The sequence below is a fragment of the Ascaphus truei genome, chromosome 1 (genome assembly GCF_040206685.1).
Source record: "Ascaphus truei isolate aAscTru1 chromosome 1, aAscTru1.hap1, whole genome shotgun sequence".
Taxonomy (NCBI): Eukaryota; Metazoa; Chordata; class Amphibia; order Anura; family Ascaphidae; genus Ascaphus; species Ascaphus truei.
The window spans coordinates 521423468-521441142 of NC_134483.1; the positions used below are offsets into that span (position 1 = coordinate 521423468).

The 17675-nt window shown below is 37.5% G+C and overlaps 1 protein-coding gene across 1 annotated transcript in view; it reads right to left on the reverse strand.

Moving 5' to 3' along the window:
* Positions 1 to 17168, reverse strand: part of CD8B (CD8 subunit beta) — a 36352-nt gene extending 19184 nt beyond the window's left edge. Inside the window, exon 1 of the mRNA XM_075571882.1 lies at positions 16838 to 17168. Within this exon, the coding sequence (XP_075427997.1) occupies positions 16838 to 16904 (67 nt within the window). The 5' untranslated portion in view covers positions 16905 to 17168. The remainder of the gene's footprint in view (positions 1 to 16837) is intronic.
* Between the last annotated feature and the right edge of the window lie 507 nt (positions 17169 to 17675).

Genomic DNA, 17675 nt, shown 5'->3' on the forward strand with positions numbered 1-17675 from the left:
GTGCCCAGTCCCAAGCAAGCCCCATGAATTGAGTGGTCGGAGAGCAAAACTCTTTTCAGGGCTTGAGGCGGACCTTACAGTGAGTTGCAAAGTGACTTTTAATGATGGAGAAAGAATCAACATGACATAGGACAGAAACACAATTATAAGCAGTTTTCAAAGGAAATATACTGCCAGTCTCAATCACAAATATACTACCAGTCTCAATCACACATACACTACCAGTCTCAATCACAAATATACTGCCAGTCTCAATCACAAATATACTACCAGTCTCAATCACAAATATACTACCAGTCTCAATCACAAATATACTGCCAGTCTCAATCACAAATATACTGCCAGTCTCAATCACAAATATACTGCCAGTCTCAATCACAAATATACTGCCAGTCTCAATCACAAATATACTGCCAGTCTCAATCACAAATATACTGCCAGTCTCAATCACAAATATACTGCCAGTCTCAATCACAAATATACTGCCAGTCTCATTCACAAATATACTGCCAGTCTCACTCACAAATATACTACCAGTCTCACTCACAAATATACTGCCAGTCTCAATCACAAATATACTGCCAGTCTCAATCACAAATATACTGCCAGTCTCAATCACAAATATACTGCCAGTCTCAATAACAAATATACTACCAGTCTCACTCACAAATATACTGCCAGTCTCAATAACAAATATACTACCAGTCTCACTCACAAATATACTGCCAGTCTCAATCACAAATATACTGCCAGTCTCAATCACAAATATACTGCCAGTCTCAATCACAAATATACTGCCAGTCTCACTCACAAATATACTACCAGTCTCAATCACAAATATACTGCCAGTCTCAATCACAAATATACTACCAGTCTCAATCACAAATATACTGCCAGTCTCAATCACAAATATACTGCCAGTCGCAATCACAAATATACTACCAGTCTCAATCACAAATATACTACCAGTCTCAATCACAAATATACTACCAGTCTCAATCACAAATATACTACCAGTCTCAATCACAAATATACTGCCAGTCTCAATCACAAATATACTGCCAGTCTCAATCACAAATATACTACCAGTCTCAATCACAAATATACTGCCAGTCTCAATCACAAATATACTGCCAGTCTCAATCACAAATATACTGCCAGTCTCAATCACAAATATACTGCCAGTCTCAATCACAAATATACTACCAGTCTCAATCACAAATATACTGCCAGTCTCAATCACAAATATACTACCAGTCTCAATCACAAATATACTGCCAGTCTCAATCACAAATATACTGCCAGTCTCAATCACAAATATACTACCAGTCTCAATCACAAATATACTGCCAGTCTCAATCACAAATATACTGCCAGTCTCAATCACAAATATACTACCAGTCTCAATCACAAATATACTGCCAGTCTCAATCACAAATATACTGCCAGTCTCAATCACAAATATACTACCAGTCTCAATCACAAATATACTGCCAGTCTCAATCACAAATATACTGCCAGTCTCACTCACAAATATACTGCCAGTCTCAATCACAAATATACTGCCAGTCTCAATCATAAATATACTGCCAGTCTCACTCACAAATATACTGCCAGTCTCACTCACAAATATACTACCAGTCTCAATCACAAATATACTGCCAGTCTCAATCACAAATATACTGCCAGTCTCAATCACAAATATACTGCCAGTCTCAATCACAAATATAGTACCAGTCTCAATCACAAATATACTACCAGTCTCAATCACAAATATACTACCAGTCTCAATCACAAATATACTGCCAGTCTCACTCACAAATATACTGCCAGTCTCAATCACAAATATACTGCCAGTCTCAATCACAAATATACTACCAGTCTCAATCACAAATATACTACCAGTCTCAATCACAAATATACTGCCAGTCTCAATCACAAATATACTACCAGTCTCAATCACAAATATACTGCCAGTCTCAATCACAAATATACTGCCCGTCTCAATCACAAATATACTGCCAGTCTCAATCACAAATATACTGCCAGTCTCAATCACAAATATACTACCAGTCTCAATCACAAATATACTACCAGTCTCAATCACAAATATACTGCCAGTCTCAATCACAAATATACTGCCAGTCTCAATCACAAATATACTAACAGTCTCAATCACAAATATACTGCCAGTCTCACTCACAAATATACTGCCAGTCTCAATCACAAATATACTGCCATTCTCACTCACAAATATACTACCAGTCTCAATCACAAATATACTACCAGTCTCAATCACAAATATACTACCAGTCTCAATCACAAATATACTACCAGTCTCAATCACAAATATACTGCCAGTCTCACTCACAAATATACTGCCAGTCTCAATCACAAATATACTGCCAGTCTCAATCACAAATATACTGCCAGTCTCAATCACAAAACTACTACCAGTCTCAATCACAAATATACTGCCAGTCTCAATCACAAATATACTACCAGTCTCAATCACAAATATACTGCCAGTCTCAATTACAAATATACTACCAGTCTCAATCACAAATATACTACCAGTCTCAATCACAAATATACTACCAGTCTCAATCACAAATATACTACCAGTCTCAATCACAAATATACTGCCAGTCTCAATCACAAATATACTGCCAGTCTCAATCACAAATATACTACCAGTCTCAATCACAAATATACTGCCAGTCTCAATCACAAAACTACTACCAGTCTCAATCACAAATATACTGCCAGTCTCAATCACAAATATACTACCAGTCTCAATCACAAATATACTACCAGTCTCAATCACAAATATACTACCAGTCTCAATCACAAATATAGTACCAGTCTCAATCACAAATATACTACCAGTCTCAATCACAAAACTACTACCAGTCTCAATCACAAATATACTGCCAGTCTCACTCACAAATATACTACCAGTCTCAATCACAAATATACTACCAGTCTCAATCACAAATATACTGCCAGTCTCAATCACAAATATACTACCAGTCTCAATCACAAATATACTGCCAGTCTCAATCACAAAACTACTACCAGTCTCAATCACAAATATACTACCAGTCTCACTCACAAATATACTGCCAGTCTCACTCACAAATATACTGCCAGTCTCATTCACAAATATACTACCAGTCTCAATCACAAATATACTGCCAGTCTCAATCACAAATATACTACCAGTCTCAATCACAAATATACTGCCAGTCTCAATCACAAAACTACTACCAGTCTCAATCACAAATATACTACCAGTCTCACTCACAAATATACTGCCAGTCTCACTCACAAATATACTACCAGTCTCAATCACAAATATACTACCAGTCTCAATCACAAATATACTGCCAGTCTCAATCACAAATATACTACCAGTCTCAATCACAAATATACTGCCAGTCTCAATCACAAAACTACTACCAGTCTCAATCACAAATATACTACCAGTCTCACTCACAAATATACTACCAGTCTCAATCACAAATATACTGCCAGTCTCAATCACAAATATACTACCAGTCTCAATCACAAATATACTGCCAGTCTCACTCACAAATATACTACCAGTCTCAATCACAAAACTACTACCAGTCTCAATCACAAATATACTGCCAGTCTCACTCACAAATATACTACCAGTCTCATTCACAAATATACTACCAGTCTCAATCACAAATATACTGCCAGTCTCAATCACAAATATACTACCAGTCTCAATCACAAATATACTGCCAGTCTCAATCACAAATATAATGCCAGTCTCGATCACAAATATACTACCAGTCTCAATCACAAATATACTGCCAGTCTCAATCACAAAACTACTACCAGTCTCAATCACAAATATACTACCAGTCTCACTCACAAATATACTGCCAGTCTCACTCACAAATATACTACCAGTCTCAATCACAAATATACTGCCAGTCTCAATCACAAATATACTACCAGTCTCAATCACAAATATACTGCCAGTCTCAATCATAAAACTACTACCAGTCTCACTCACAAATATACTACCAGTCTCACTCACAAATATACTGCCAGTCTCACTCACAAATATACTGCCAGTCTGAATCACAAATATACTACCAGTCTCAATCACAAATATACTGCCAGTCTCAATCACAAATATACTACCAGTCTCAATCACAAATATACTACCAGTCTCACTCACAAATATACTGCCAGTCTCAATCACAAATATACTGCCAGTCTCAATCACAAATATACTACCAGTCTCAATCACAAATATACTGCCAGTCTCACTCACAAATATACTGCCAGTCTCAATCACAAATATACTGCCAGTCTCAATCACAAATATACTACCAGTCTCACTCACAAATATACTGCCAGTCTCACTCACAAATATACTGCCAGTCTCAATCACAAATATACTGCCAGTCTCAATCACAAATATACTGCCAGTCTCAATCACAAATATACTACCAGTCTCAATCACAAATATACTACCAGTCTCACTCACAAATATACTGCCAGTCTCACTCACAAATATACTGCCAGTCTCAATCACAAATATACTGCCAGTCTCAATCACAAATATACTGCCAGTCTCAATCACAAATATACTGCCAGTCTCAATCACAAATATACTGCCATTCTCACTCACAAATATACTACCAGTCTCAATCACAAATATACTACCAGTCTCAATCACAAATATACTACCAGTCTCAATCACAAATATACTGCCAGTCTCAATCACAAATATACTGCCAGTCTCAATCACAAATATACTAACAGTCTCAATCACAAATATACTACCAGTCTCAATCACAAATATACTACCAGTCTCAATCACAAATATACTACCAGTCTCAATCACAAATATACTGCCAGTCTCACTCACAAATATACTGCCAGTCTCAATCACAAATATACTGCCAGTCTCAATCACAAATATACTACCAGTCTCAATCACAAATATACTGCCAGTCTCAATCACAAATATACTGCCAGTCTCAATCACAAATATACTGCCAGTCTCAATCACAAATATACTGCCAGTCTCAATCACAAATATACTGCCAGTCTCAATCACAAATATACTGCCAGTCTCAATCACAAATATACTGCCAGTCTCAATCACAAATATACTGCCAGTCTCAATCACAAATATACTGCCAGTCTCAATCACAAATATACTGCCAGTCTCAATCACAAATATACTGCCAGTCTCAATCACAAATATACTACCAGTCTCAATCACAAATATACTGCCAGTCTCAATCACAAATATACTGCCAGTCTCACTCACAAATATACTGCCAGTCTCAATCACAAATATACTACCAGTCTCAATCACAAATATACTGCCAGTCTCAATCACAAATATACTGCCAGTCTCAATCACAAATATACTGCCAGTCTCAATCACAAATATACTACCAGTCTCAATCACAAATATACTGCCAGTCTCAATCACAAAACTACTACCAGTCTCAATCACAAATATACTGCCAGTCTCAATCACAAATATACTACCAGTCTCAATCACAAATATAGTACCAGTCTCAATCACAAATATACTACCAGTCTCAATCACAAAACTACTACCAGTCTCAATCACAAATATACTGCCAGTCTCACTCACAAATATACTACCAGTCTCAATCACAAATATACTACCAGTCTCAATCACAAATATACTGCCAGTCTCAATCACAAATATACTACCAGTCTCAATCACAAATATACTGCCAGTCTCAATCACAAATATACTGCCAGTCTCAATCACAAAACTACTACCAGTCTCAATCACAAATATACTACCAGTCTCACTCACAAATATACTGCCAGTCTCACTCACAAATATACTACCAGTCTCAATCACAAATATACTGCCAGTCTCAATCACAAATATACTACCAGTCTCAATCACAAATATACTGCCAGTCTCAATCACAAATATACTGCCAGTCTCAATCACAAATATACTGCCAGTCTCAATCACAAATATACTACCAGTCTCACTCACAAATATACTACCAGTCTCAATCACAAATATACTACCAGTCTCAATCACAAATATACTGCCAGTCTCAATCACAAATATACTGCCAGTCTCAATCACAAATATACTGCCAGTCTCAATCACAAATATACTGCCAGTCTCAATCACAAATATACTACCAGTCTCAATCACAAATATACTACCAGTCTCAATCACAAATATACTGCCAGTCTCAATCACAAATATACTACCAGTCTCAATCACAAATATACTGCCAGTCTCAATCACAAATATACTGCCCGTCTCAATCACAAATATACTGCCAGTCTCAATCACAAATATACTGCCAGTCTCAATCACAAATATACTACCAATCTCAATCACAAATATACTACCAGTCTCAATCACAAATATACTGCCAGTCTCAATCACAAATATACTGCCAGTCTCAATCACAAATATACTAACAGTCTCAATCACAAATATACTGCCAGTCTCACTCACAAATATACTGCCAGTCTCAATCACAAATATACTGCCATTCTCACTCACAAATATACTACCAGTCTCAATCACAAATATACTACCAGTCTCAATCACAAATATACTACCAGTCTCAATCACAAATATACTACCAGTCTCAATCACAAATATACTGCCAGTCTCACTCACAAATATACTACCAGTCTCAATCACAAATATACTACCAGTCTCACTCACAAATATACTGCCAGTCTCAATCACAAATATACTGCCAGTCTCAATCACAAATATACTACCAGTCTCAATCACAAATATACTGCCAGTCTCACTCACAAATATACTGCCAGTCTCAATCACAAATATACTGCCAGTCTCAATCACAAATATACTACCAGTCTCACTCACAAATATACTGCCAGTCTCACTCACAAATATACTACCAGTCTCAATCACAAATATACTGCCAGTCTCAATCACAAATATACTGCCAGTCTCAATCACAAATATACTACCAGTCTCAATCACAAATATACTACCAGTCTCACTCACAAATATACTGCCAGTCTCACTCACAAATATACTGCCAGTCTCAATCACAAATATACTGCCAGTCTCAATCACAAATATACTGCCAGTCTCAATCACAAATATACTGCCAGTCTCAATCACAAATATACTGCCATTCTCACTCACAAATATACTACCAGTCTCAATCACAAATATACTACCAGTCTCAATCACAAATATACTACCAGTCTCAATCACAAATATACTGCCAGTCTCAATCACAAATATACTGCCAGTCTCAATCACAAATATACTAACAGTCTCAATCACAAATATACTACCAGTCTCAATCACAAATATACTACCAGTCTCAATCACAAATATACTACCAGTCTCAATCACAAATATACTGCCAGTCTCACTCACAAATATACTGCCAGTCTCAATCACAAATATACTGCCAGTCTCAATCACAAATATACTACCAGTCTCAATCACAAATATACTGCCAGTCTCAATCACAAATATACTGCCAGTCTCAATCACAAATATACTGCCAGTCTCAATCACAAATATACTGCCAGTCTCAATCACAAATATACTGCCAGTCTCAATCACAAATATACTGCCAGTCTCAATCACAAATATACTGCCAGTCTCAATCACAAATATACTGCCAGTCTCAATCACAAATATACTGCCAGTCTCAATCACAAATATACTGCCAGTCTCAATCACAAATATACTGCCAGTCTCAATCACAAATATACTACCAGTCTCAATCACAAATATACTGCCAGTCTCAATCACAAATATACTGCCAGTCTCACTCACAAATATACTGCCAGTCTCAATCACAAATATACTACCAGTCTCAATCACAAATATACTGCCAGTCTCAATCACAAATATACTGCCAGTCTCAATCACAAATATACTGCCAGTCTCAATCACAAATATACTACCAGTCTCAATCACAAATATACTGCCAGTCTCAATCACAAAACTACTACCAGTCTCAATCACAAATATACTGCCAGTCTCAATCACAAATATACTACCAGTCTCAATCACAAATATAGTACCAGTCTCAATCACAAATATACTACCAGTCTCAATCACAAAACTACTACCAGTCTCAATCACAAATATACTGCCAGTCTCACTCACAAATATACTACCAGTCTCAATCACAAATATACTACCAGTCTCAATCACAAATATACTGCCAGTCTCAATCACAAATATACTACCAGTCTCAATCACAAATATACTGCCAGTCTCAATCACAAAACTACTACCAGTCTCAATCACAAATATACTACCAGTCTCACTCACAAATATACTGCCAGTCTCACTCACAAATATACTACCAGTCTCAATCACAAATATACTGCCAGTCTCAATCACAAATATACTACCAGTCTCAATCACAAATATACTGCCAGTCTCAATCACAAATATACTGCCAGTCTCAATCACAAATATACTGCCAGTCTCAATCACAAATATACTACCAGTCTCACTCACAAATATACTACCAGTCTCAATCACAAATATACTACCAGTCTCAATCACAAATATACTGCCAGTCTCAATCACAAATATACTGCCAGTCTCAATCACAAATATACTGCCAGTCTCAATCACAAATATACTGCCAGTCTCAATCACAAATATACTACCAGTCTCAATCACAAATATACTACCAGTCTCAATCACAAATATACTGCCAGTCTCAATCACAAATATACTACCAGTCTCAATCACAAATATACTGCCAGTCTCAATCACAAATATACTGCCCGTCTCAATCACAAATATACTGCCAGTCTCAATCACAAATATACTGCCAGTCTCAATCACAAATATACTACCAATCTCAATCACAAATATACTACCAGTCTCAATCACAAATATACTGCCAGTCTCAATCACAAATATACTGCCAGTCTCAATCACAAATATACTAACAGTCTCAATCACAAATATACTGCCAGTCTCACTCACAAATATACTGCCAGTCTCAATCACAAATATACTGCCATTCTCACTCACAAATATACTACCAGTCTCAATCACAAATATACTACCAGTCTCAATCACAAATATACTACCAGTCTCAATCACAAATATACTACCAGTCTCAATCACAAATATACTGCCAGTCTCACTCACAAATATACTGCCAGTCTCAATCACAAATATACTGCCAGTCTCAATCACAAAACTACTACCAGTCTCAATCACAAATATACTGCCAGTCTCAATCACAAATATACTGCCAGTCTCAATCACAAATATACTGCCAGTCTCAATCACAAATATACTACCAGTCTCAATCACAAATATACTGCCAGTCTCAATTACAAATATACTACCAGTCTCAATCACAAATATACTTCCAGTCTCAATCACAAATATACTACCAGTCTCAATCACAAATATACTACCAGTCTCAATCACAAATATACTGCCAGTCTCAATCACAAATATACTGCCAGTCTCAATCACAAATATACTGCCAGTCTCAATCACAAATATACTGCCAGTCTCAATCACAAATATACTGCCAGTCTCAATCACAAATATACTGCCAGTCTCAATCACAAATATACTGCCAGTCTCACTCACAAATATACTGCCAGTCTCAATCACAAATATACTACCAGTCTCAATCACAAATATACTGCCAGTCTCAATCACAAATATACTGCCAGTCTCAATCACAAATATACTGCCAGTCTCAATCACAAATATACTACCAGTCTCAATCACAAATATACTGCCAGTCTCAATCACAAAACTACTACCAGTCTCAATCACAAATATACTGCCAGTCTCAATCACAAATATACTACCAGTCTCAATCACAAATATACTACCAGTCTCAATCACAAATATAGTACCAGTCTCAATCACAAAATATACTACCAGTCTCAATCACAAAACTACTACCAGTCTCAATCACAAATATACTGCCAGTCTCACTCACAAATATACTACCAGTCTCAATCACAAATATACTACCAGTCTCAATCACAAATATACTGCCAGTCTCAATCACAAATATACTACCAGTCTCAATCACAAATATACTGCCAGTCTCAATCACAAAACTACTACCAGTCTCAATCACAAATATACTACCAGTCTCACTCACAAATATACTGCCAGTCTCACTCACAAATATACTACCAGTCTCAATCACAAATATACTGCCAGTCTCAATCACAAATATACTACCAGTCTCAATCACAAATATACTGCCAGTCTCAATCACAAATATACTGCCAGTCTCAATCACAAATATACTGCCAGTCTCAATCACAAATATACTACCAGTCTCACTCACAAATATACTACCAGTCTCAATCACAAATATACTACCAGTCTCAATCACAAATATACTGCCAGTCTCAATCACAAATATACTGCCAGTCTCAATCACAAATATACTGCCAGTCTCAATCACAAATATACTGCCAGTCTCAATCACAAATATACTACCAGTCTCAATCACAAATATACTACCAGTCTCAATCACAAATATACTGCCAGTCTCAATCACAAATATACTACCAGTCTCAATCACAAATATACTGCCAGTCTCAATCACAAATATACTGCCCGTCTCAATCACAAATATACTGCCAGTCTCAATCACAAATATACTGCCAGTCTCAATCACAAATATACTACCAATCTCAATCACAAATATACTACCAGTCTCAATCACAAATATACTGCCAGTCTCAATCACAAATATACTGCCAGTCTCAATCACAAATATACTAACAGTCTCAATCACAAATATACTGCCAGTCTCACTCACAAATATACTGCCAGTCTCAATCACAAATATACTGCCATTCTCACTCACAAATATACTACCAGTCTCAATCACAAATATACTACCAGTCTCAATCACAAATATACTACCAGTCTCAATCACAAATATACTACCAGTCTCAATCACAAATATACTGCCAGTCTCACTCACAAATATACTGCCAGTCTCAATCACAAATATACTGCCAGTCTCAATCACAAAACTACTACCAGTCTCAATCACAAATATACTGCCAGTCTCAATCACAAATATACTGCCAGTCTCAATCACAAATATACTGCCAGTCTCAATCACAAATATACTACCAGTCTCAATCACAAATATACTGCCAGTCTCAATTACAAATATACTACCAGTCTCAATCACAAATATACTTCCAGTCTCAATCACAAATATACTACCAGTCTCAATCACAAATATACTACCAGTCTCAATCACAAATATACTGCCAGTCTCAATCACAAATATACTGCCAGTCTCAATCACAAATATACTACCAGTCTCAATCACAAATATACTGCCAGTCTCAATCACAAAACTACTACCAGTCTCAATCACAAATATACTGCCAGTCTCAATCACAAATATACTACCAGTCTCAATCACAAATATACTACCAGTCTCAATCACAAATATAGTACCAGTCTCAATCACAAATATACTACCAGTCTCAATCACAAAACTACTACCAGTCTCAATCACAAATATACTGCCAGTCTCACTCACAAATATACTACCAGTCTCAATCACAAATATACTACCAGTCTCAATCACAAATATACTGCCAGTCTCAATCACAAATATACTACCAGTCTCAATCACAAATATACTGCCAGTCTCAATCACAAAACTACTACCAGTCTCAATCACAAATATACTACCAGTCTCACTCACAAATATACTGCCAGTCTCACTCACAAATATACTACCAGTCTCAATCACAAATATACTGCCAGTCTCAATCACAAATATACTACCAGTCTCAATCACAAATATACTGCCAGTCTCAATCACAAAACTACTACCAGTCTCAATCACAAATATACTACCAGTCTCACTCACAAATATACTGCCAGTCTCACTCACAAATATACTACCAGTCTCAATCACAAATATACTACCAGTCTCAATCACAAATATACTGCCAGTCTCAATCACAAATATACTACCAGTCTCAATCACAAATATACTGCCAGTCTCAATCACAAAACTACTACCAGTCTCAATCACAAATATACTACCAGTCTCACTCACAAATATACTGCCAGTCTCAATCACAAATATACTACCAGTCTCAATCACAAATATACTGCCAGTCTCAATCACAAATATACTACCAGTCTCAATCACAAATATACTGCCAGTCTCACTCACAAATATACTACCAGTCTCAATCACAAAACTACTACCAGTCTCAATCACAAATATACTGCCAGTCTCACTCACAAATATACTACCAGTCTCAATCACAAATATACTACCAGTCTCAATCACAAATATACTGCCAGTCTCAATCACAAATATACTACCAGTCTCAATCACAAATATACTGCCAGTCTCAATCACAAATATACTGCCAGACTCAATCACAAATATACTACCAGTCTCAATCACAAATATACTGCCAGTCTCAATCACAAAACTACTACCAGTCTCAATCACAAATATACTACCAGTCTCACTCACAAATATACTGCCAGTCTCACTCACAAATATACTACCAGTCTCAATCACAAATATACTGCCAGTCTCAATCACAAATATACTACCAGTCTCAATCACAAATATACTGCCAGTCTCAATCACAAAACTACTACCAGTCTCACTCACAAATATACTACCAGTCTCACTCACAAATATACTGCCAGTCTCACTCACAAATATACTGCCAGTCTCACTCACAAATATACTGCCAGTCTCAATCACAAATATACTACCAGTCTCACTCACAAATATACTGCCAGTCTCACTCACAAATATACTACCAGTCTCAATCACAAATATACTACCAGTCTCAATCACAAATATACTGCCAGTCTCAATCACAAATATACTGCCAGTCTCAATCACAAATATACTGCCAGTCTCAATCACAAATATACTGCCAGTCTCAATCACAAATATACTGCCAGTCTCAATCACAAATATACTGCCAGTCTCAATCACAAATATACTGCCAGTCTCAATCACAAATATACTGTCAGTCTCAATCACAAATATACTGCCAGTCTCACTCACAAATATACTGCCAGTCTCACTCACAAATATACTGCCAGTCTCAATCACAAATATACTGCCAGTCTCAATCACAAATATACTGCCAGTCTCACTCACAAATATTCTGCCAGTCTCAATCACAAATATACTGCCAGTCTCAATCACAAATATACTGCCAGTCGCACTCACAAATATACTGCCAGTCTCAATCACAAATATACTGCCAGTCTCAATCACAAATATACTGCCAGTCTCAATCACAAATATATCTGAATACACATTTAGATACACGGCTTATATACGGCCGTTCTGACAGCTACATACAGTAAATGAACCCGGTACTGCCACATCACAAATCGTACCGTCATGAAAACAGCAATTCAGTTGAAAAGTAGGTGGATTTCTGACAAGAGGAACTGCACCTGGCATTAACCCTTTCAGTGCAATTGGGGTCTACAACATATTGCCGTAGGCGGAAAGCGGGTATAGAAGTAATGATCAGCAGTATTACAGTACTCACCCAGGGCCCACTTACTGTGCTTACTCTATTGGTCATGATTTATAAACCAACACAGTCGTGCATTCCTACGGTGTCTGTATGTCTCCCAACTAACCCCTTCGTCTGAGCCACTGATTGAGCCATCTGTGCTGAAGCAGGGATATCCTGAGAACCTGACCCGTTGGTGGCCCTTGAGGACTGGAGTTGCCCACCCCTGCCTTAAGCTGTAAGGGAGCCTATCCCCTATTTACTTTTATATTTGATGCGCTTATCCCAGCTCTGTATACTGTTTCCTAATTCTACGCCTCAGGTACAGCACTATTTCTGGAGGATACTGGGTACATTTTTGGCACAATATAAATAATAATCCATACAAAACCAATGTTTCTCTGAGTAAAGAGAAGTGGTTTAGCGAAAGTCAAATATAAAAAGACTGCAAAAAGGCTAAAAAGTGATTAAATCTCTTAAAAGGCATGAATGCTTTTAAATTTTCACTGTTGTCCTAATTATATGGGATTTTCATGGGATCTCAATGAATAATGTACAGCAACTCCCCTCCCCCCTCCTTTTTTTCCCCTACAGCCCAAGATTTTGCATCAGGACAAATTTGATCTTACATGTAACTGGTAAAATGTTTATGCCAATAATTATGGAATCCCAGAATATTGTAAATATTATATTTCTTCTGATAGAAGTATTTTAATATAAAATAAACCATATGCTGGTAGACTATAATTAATTGTGGTGCTTTTAACGCAGTTATAAATAAATAATCCAAAATGGGCTGAATAAAACATGGGCCCAGAATATAAAATTAATAGCAATATTTGGGGTACTTTTATCAAAGTGTGTTATGCGTGATCGCACAAAACTTATCTCATAGTCATATCAAATATTCCAGGCATAAAGATGAAAACCAAGAATGTCCGGAACAACTGTAAATACAAGACATTTCTAAGCTATGTAGACAACAAAAAAACAAAAAACCTCAATGCAACATCCAGATGACAAAGTATATAGTTAAATACTTAGCTGTTTGTCTGCTCATAAGTAAGGGTCATTTAGTTAAACTCTATGTCCAAAGCGTTATAAGCCTGCAGCCACGTCACGCATGACCACTCTGCAGGTCCTAATACTACCTGCGAGTATTCTCATTTACCTCTGTGACGGAGGGAGAATGGTCTTAATACACCATCTTTCTACATGTGCGTAAAAATCCTTCTACGTAAATGTCTAAGCTCCGTTCTGTCTACCTTGGATTTTTTTCTTCCTCATTATAAAATACATGCGACTGCCCTGTTCCTTTCCCGGCATCATGTGGTCCATTTATCAGAGTCTCCAGGCGGCCAAGCTTGGGGAAACTAGTGGAAAAATATTGCACCACATTTATCAAAGGAGAAGAAAACCGCATTGTTTTCAATGGGAAGGTTTTTCCTTCTTATTGCTGATGTCGGGTTATATTTGTCCCCAGGAGACCTTGGAAAATAATCCTCAAATTGGGAGAAAATAACAACAAAAGATTTATCCAAGAAAATAAATCCCACTGAAAACCAGGAGATTATTTCCTGTGCTAAACAAGGAGCAACGTTTTGAATTTTGCAGGCAGACACATTGATAAATGACCCCCACGACTCTTCAGGTTAAACTTTGTTTAAATTGTCTTTTTACGAATACATATTGTATCTAGTACATTTGCCTAGAATTAAGAGGGGTTCTCCCCATCGAATTCAATAGTATTGCATTTTTTTTGGCATAACAGTAAAAGGGTTTCTCCCCATCAACTTCAATCATTTAATGGAAGAACTTTCCTTTTGCGCATGGATTTTTGTTTTCTACGTTTTATCAGCGCATTGGGAGTTATGTATCGAAGTCTCCCGGCGGCAAAAATGCAGCGCATAAAAAAACGACACCAAATCTAGCAAAGCAAAAAAATCTATTTATTTATTTTTCAAAGAAACTTAAAAACAAGTAAGTGATTTGATATTGTGAACCTGAACAGCGTAAATGTCAGAATTACATTTACAGCATCCTCTATACCAGGGGTAACCAACTCCAGTCCTCAAGAGCTACCAACAGGTCAGGTTTTCATGATATCCCTGCTTCAGCACATGTGGCTCAATCAATCACCGATCGAGCCACCTGTGCTGAAGCAGGGATATCCAGAAAACCAGACCTGTCGGTAACTCTTGAGGACTGCTCTATACAGAGGTGGGCTATGCAATGGGTTAAACTGTCAGCCTGCAAAGTTTTAACCCAGGCGCGGTTCTAAAAACTTTCACATTATTACATCAATGTTTATTTCACTGGATTCGTGTTACTTCGACACTCTCCGGGAGAGAGATTCCTCTCACACAGAATGATTGGTGCGCATATCTTTATCTAGAGGTCATTATTGTTGTTTATTTACTGTACAGGCCACACACCTATTTTGTAGTACAGCGGGGGATATGCAGCAATGTAATAAATGACATTATCACCAACAGAAGTAGATAACCAACCGGCCCAGAGAGTAAAGATATCCGAAGGGCATCGATTGCAATATCCTGGGGAAATATGAGGAGACGTTTTGTACGAATGTATATTCTTATAGTACCCGCCAGGCACACGGCACATTCCCATAGTCACAATACAGTAACAATACAGGGGCTATAATAATACGGGCGAGACGACATAAATGGAACATTGGGAGGAAGGAGTACCTGCTCCGAAGAGCTTACAATCTAACCGGCATGTGAGGAGACTAACCGAAACAGTAGGAATACATTTTAAGTCCATTGATTTTAATTGTATAGTAAATGCTGCTATTAGGGATAATAAGTTTATGTTGAAACCCATTTATAATGAAAGGTAACGCATTCTGACACAAGCTGAGAAATCCCTCTCCTAAAAAGAAACCATTGCATATGTAATGTGTTGTAAAGCGCCCAACATATTATCAGAGCTAGTTAATAATACCACTACTATTAATACTGCTAATAACGACACCCACACCAGCGAGACTCCCCTTTCTGTCACAGGGGCGTCCTGATCTTCGGTTTATTAATGCATCCTTTTTCTACTCTCTTCCTCATAAAGGTTCCCCCCCACCCGACGCGTATCACCGGAAAATTAAACGACCTCCCTAGTCCTCCCTACAAGGAGATTTCATTCTGATCGTAACAATGGCAGTCATTTGGTTGCATGTGGTGGCTTCTCTGTGCTATGAAGATGTGAGAGCGTGTCTATAAGATGTGCCCCATATTATGCTCCTGTCACTTACCTGTGACACAGATAGAGATGAGAAGGATGCAGCAGCTGCAGGCAAAGCTGTGCCTGGGGCTCTTCATCTTTGCTCAGAATTAGGTGCGAGATGCCTTCACCTGACACAGTTTAATAACGTATCCACAACCCCCACCTACAGGCTGCCAGCACGTGACCTGGAGTACAGCCTATCACAGTGTGGGGCCACCTGTGGTGTAAAGAAAATACACTGTGGGTGTATAGGACGAGGGGCCTGTGAGAGGCGCCAGAAACCTCACCCTACACCCACAGACACCAGCCTACTTAAAAAATACTCAGCCTGGTCTGCACATGGATGGCTTAGTTGCCAACACATGCACAAGGCATCTTCTTAGGACTATGCTAGTGATGTATAGCGATTGCATGTGGCCAAACAGCCTGGAAAACCCCAAATACTTACTGAGAAATCCGATATTTGCATTTAACCCCTACAGTGCGAAGTGTCGCAGGCCTCTCCGACACTGACGTTCAGTGGGTATAGATCATCGGAAGTGCGCTAAATTAGGGCAAATAATGTTACGTTACAATTATTATTTAGTGGACATTATTTTTCCTTCATTTAATGGGGATCAAAGTTAATCATAGGCATAAATAAAGTCCGTTAACAAAACCACCACCATTACGTTACCTGCGTTCTCCCATACGCTGCATATGCGCATTTGTCAAACTTTAAGGTGCGTTATTAACACAGATTTTCACGTGTGATACCAAAAGCTATCATGTTTACACTTAACTTTTTAATTTAATTTTTATGGTATATAATGTAATAATGACTGTACAATAATAATACATACATACCTCAACAATATGAATTAATA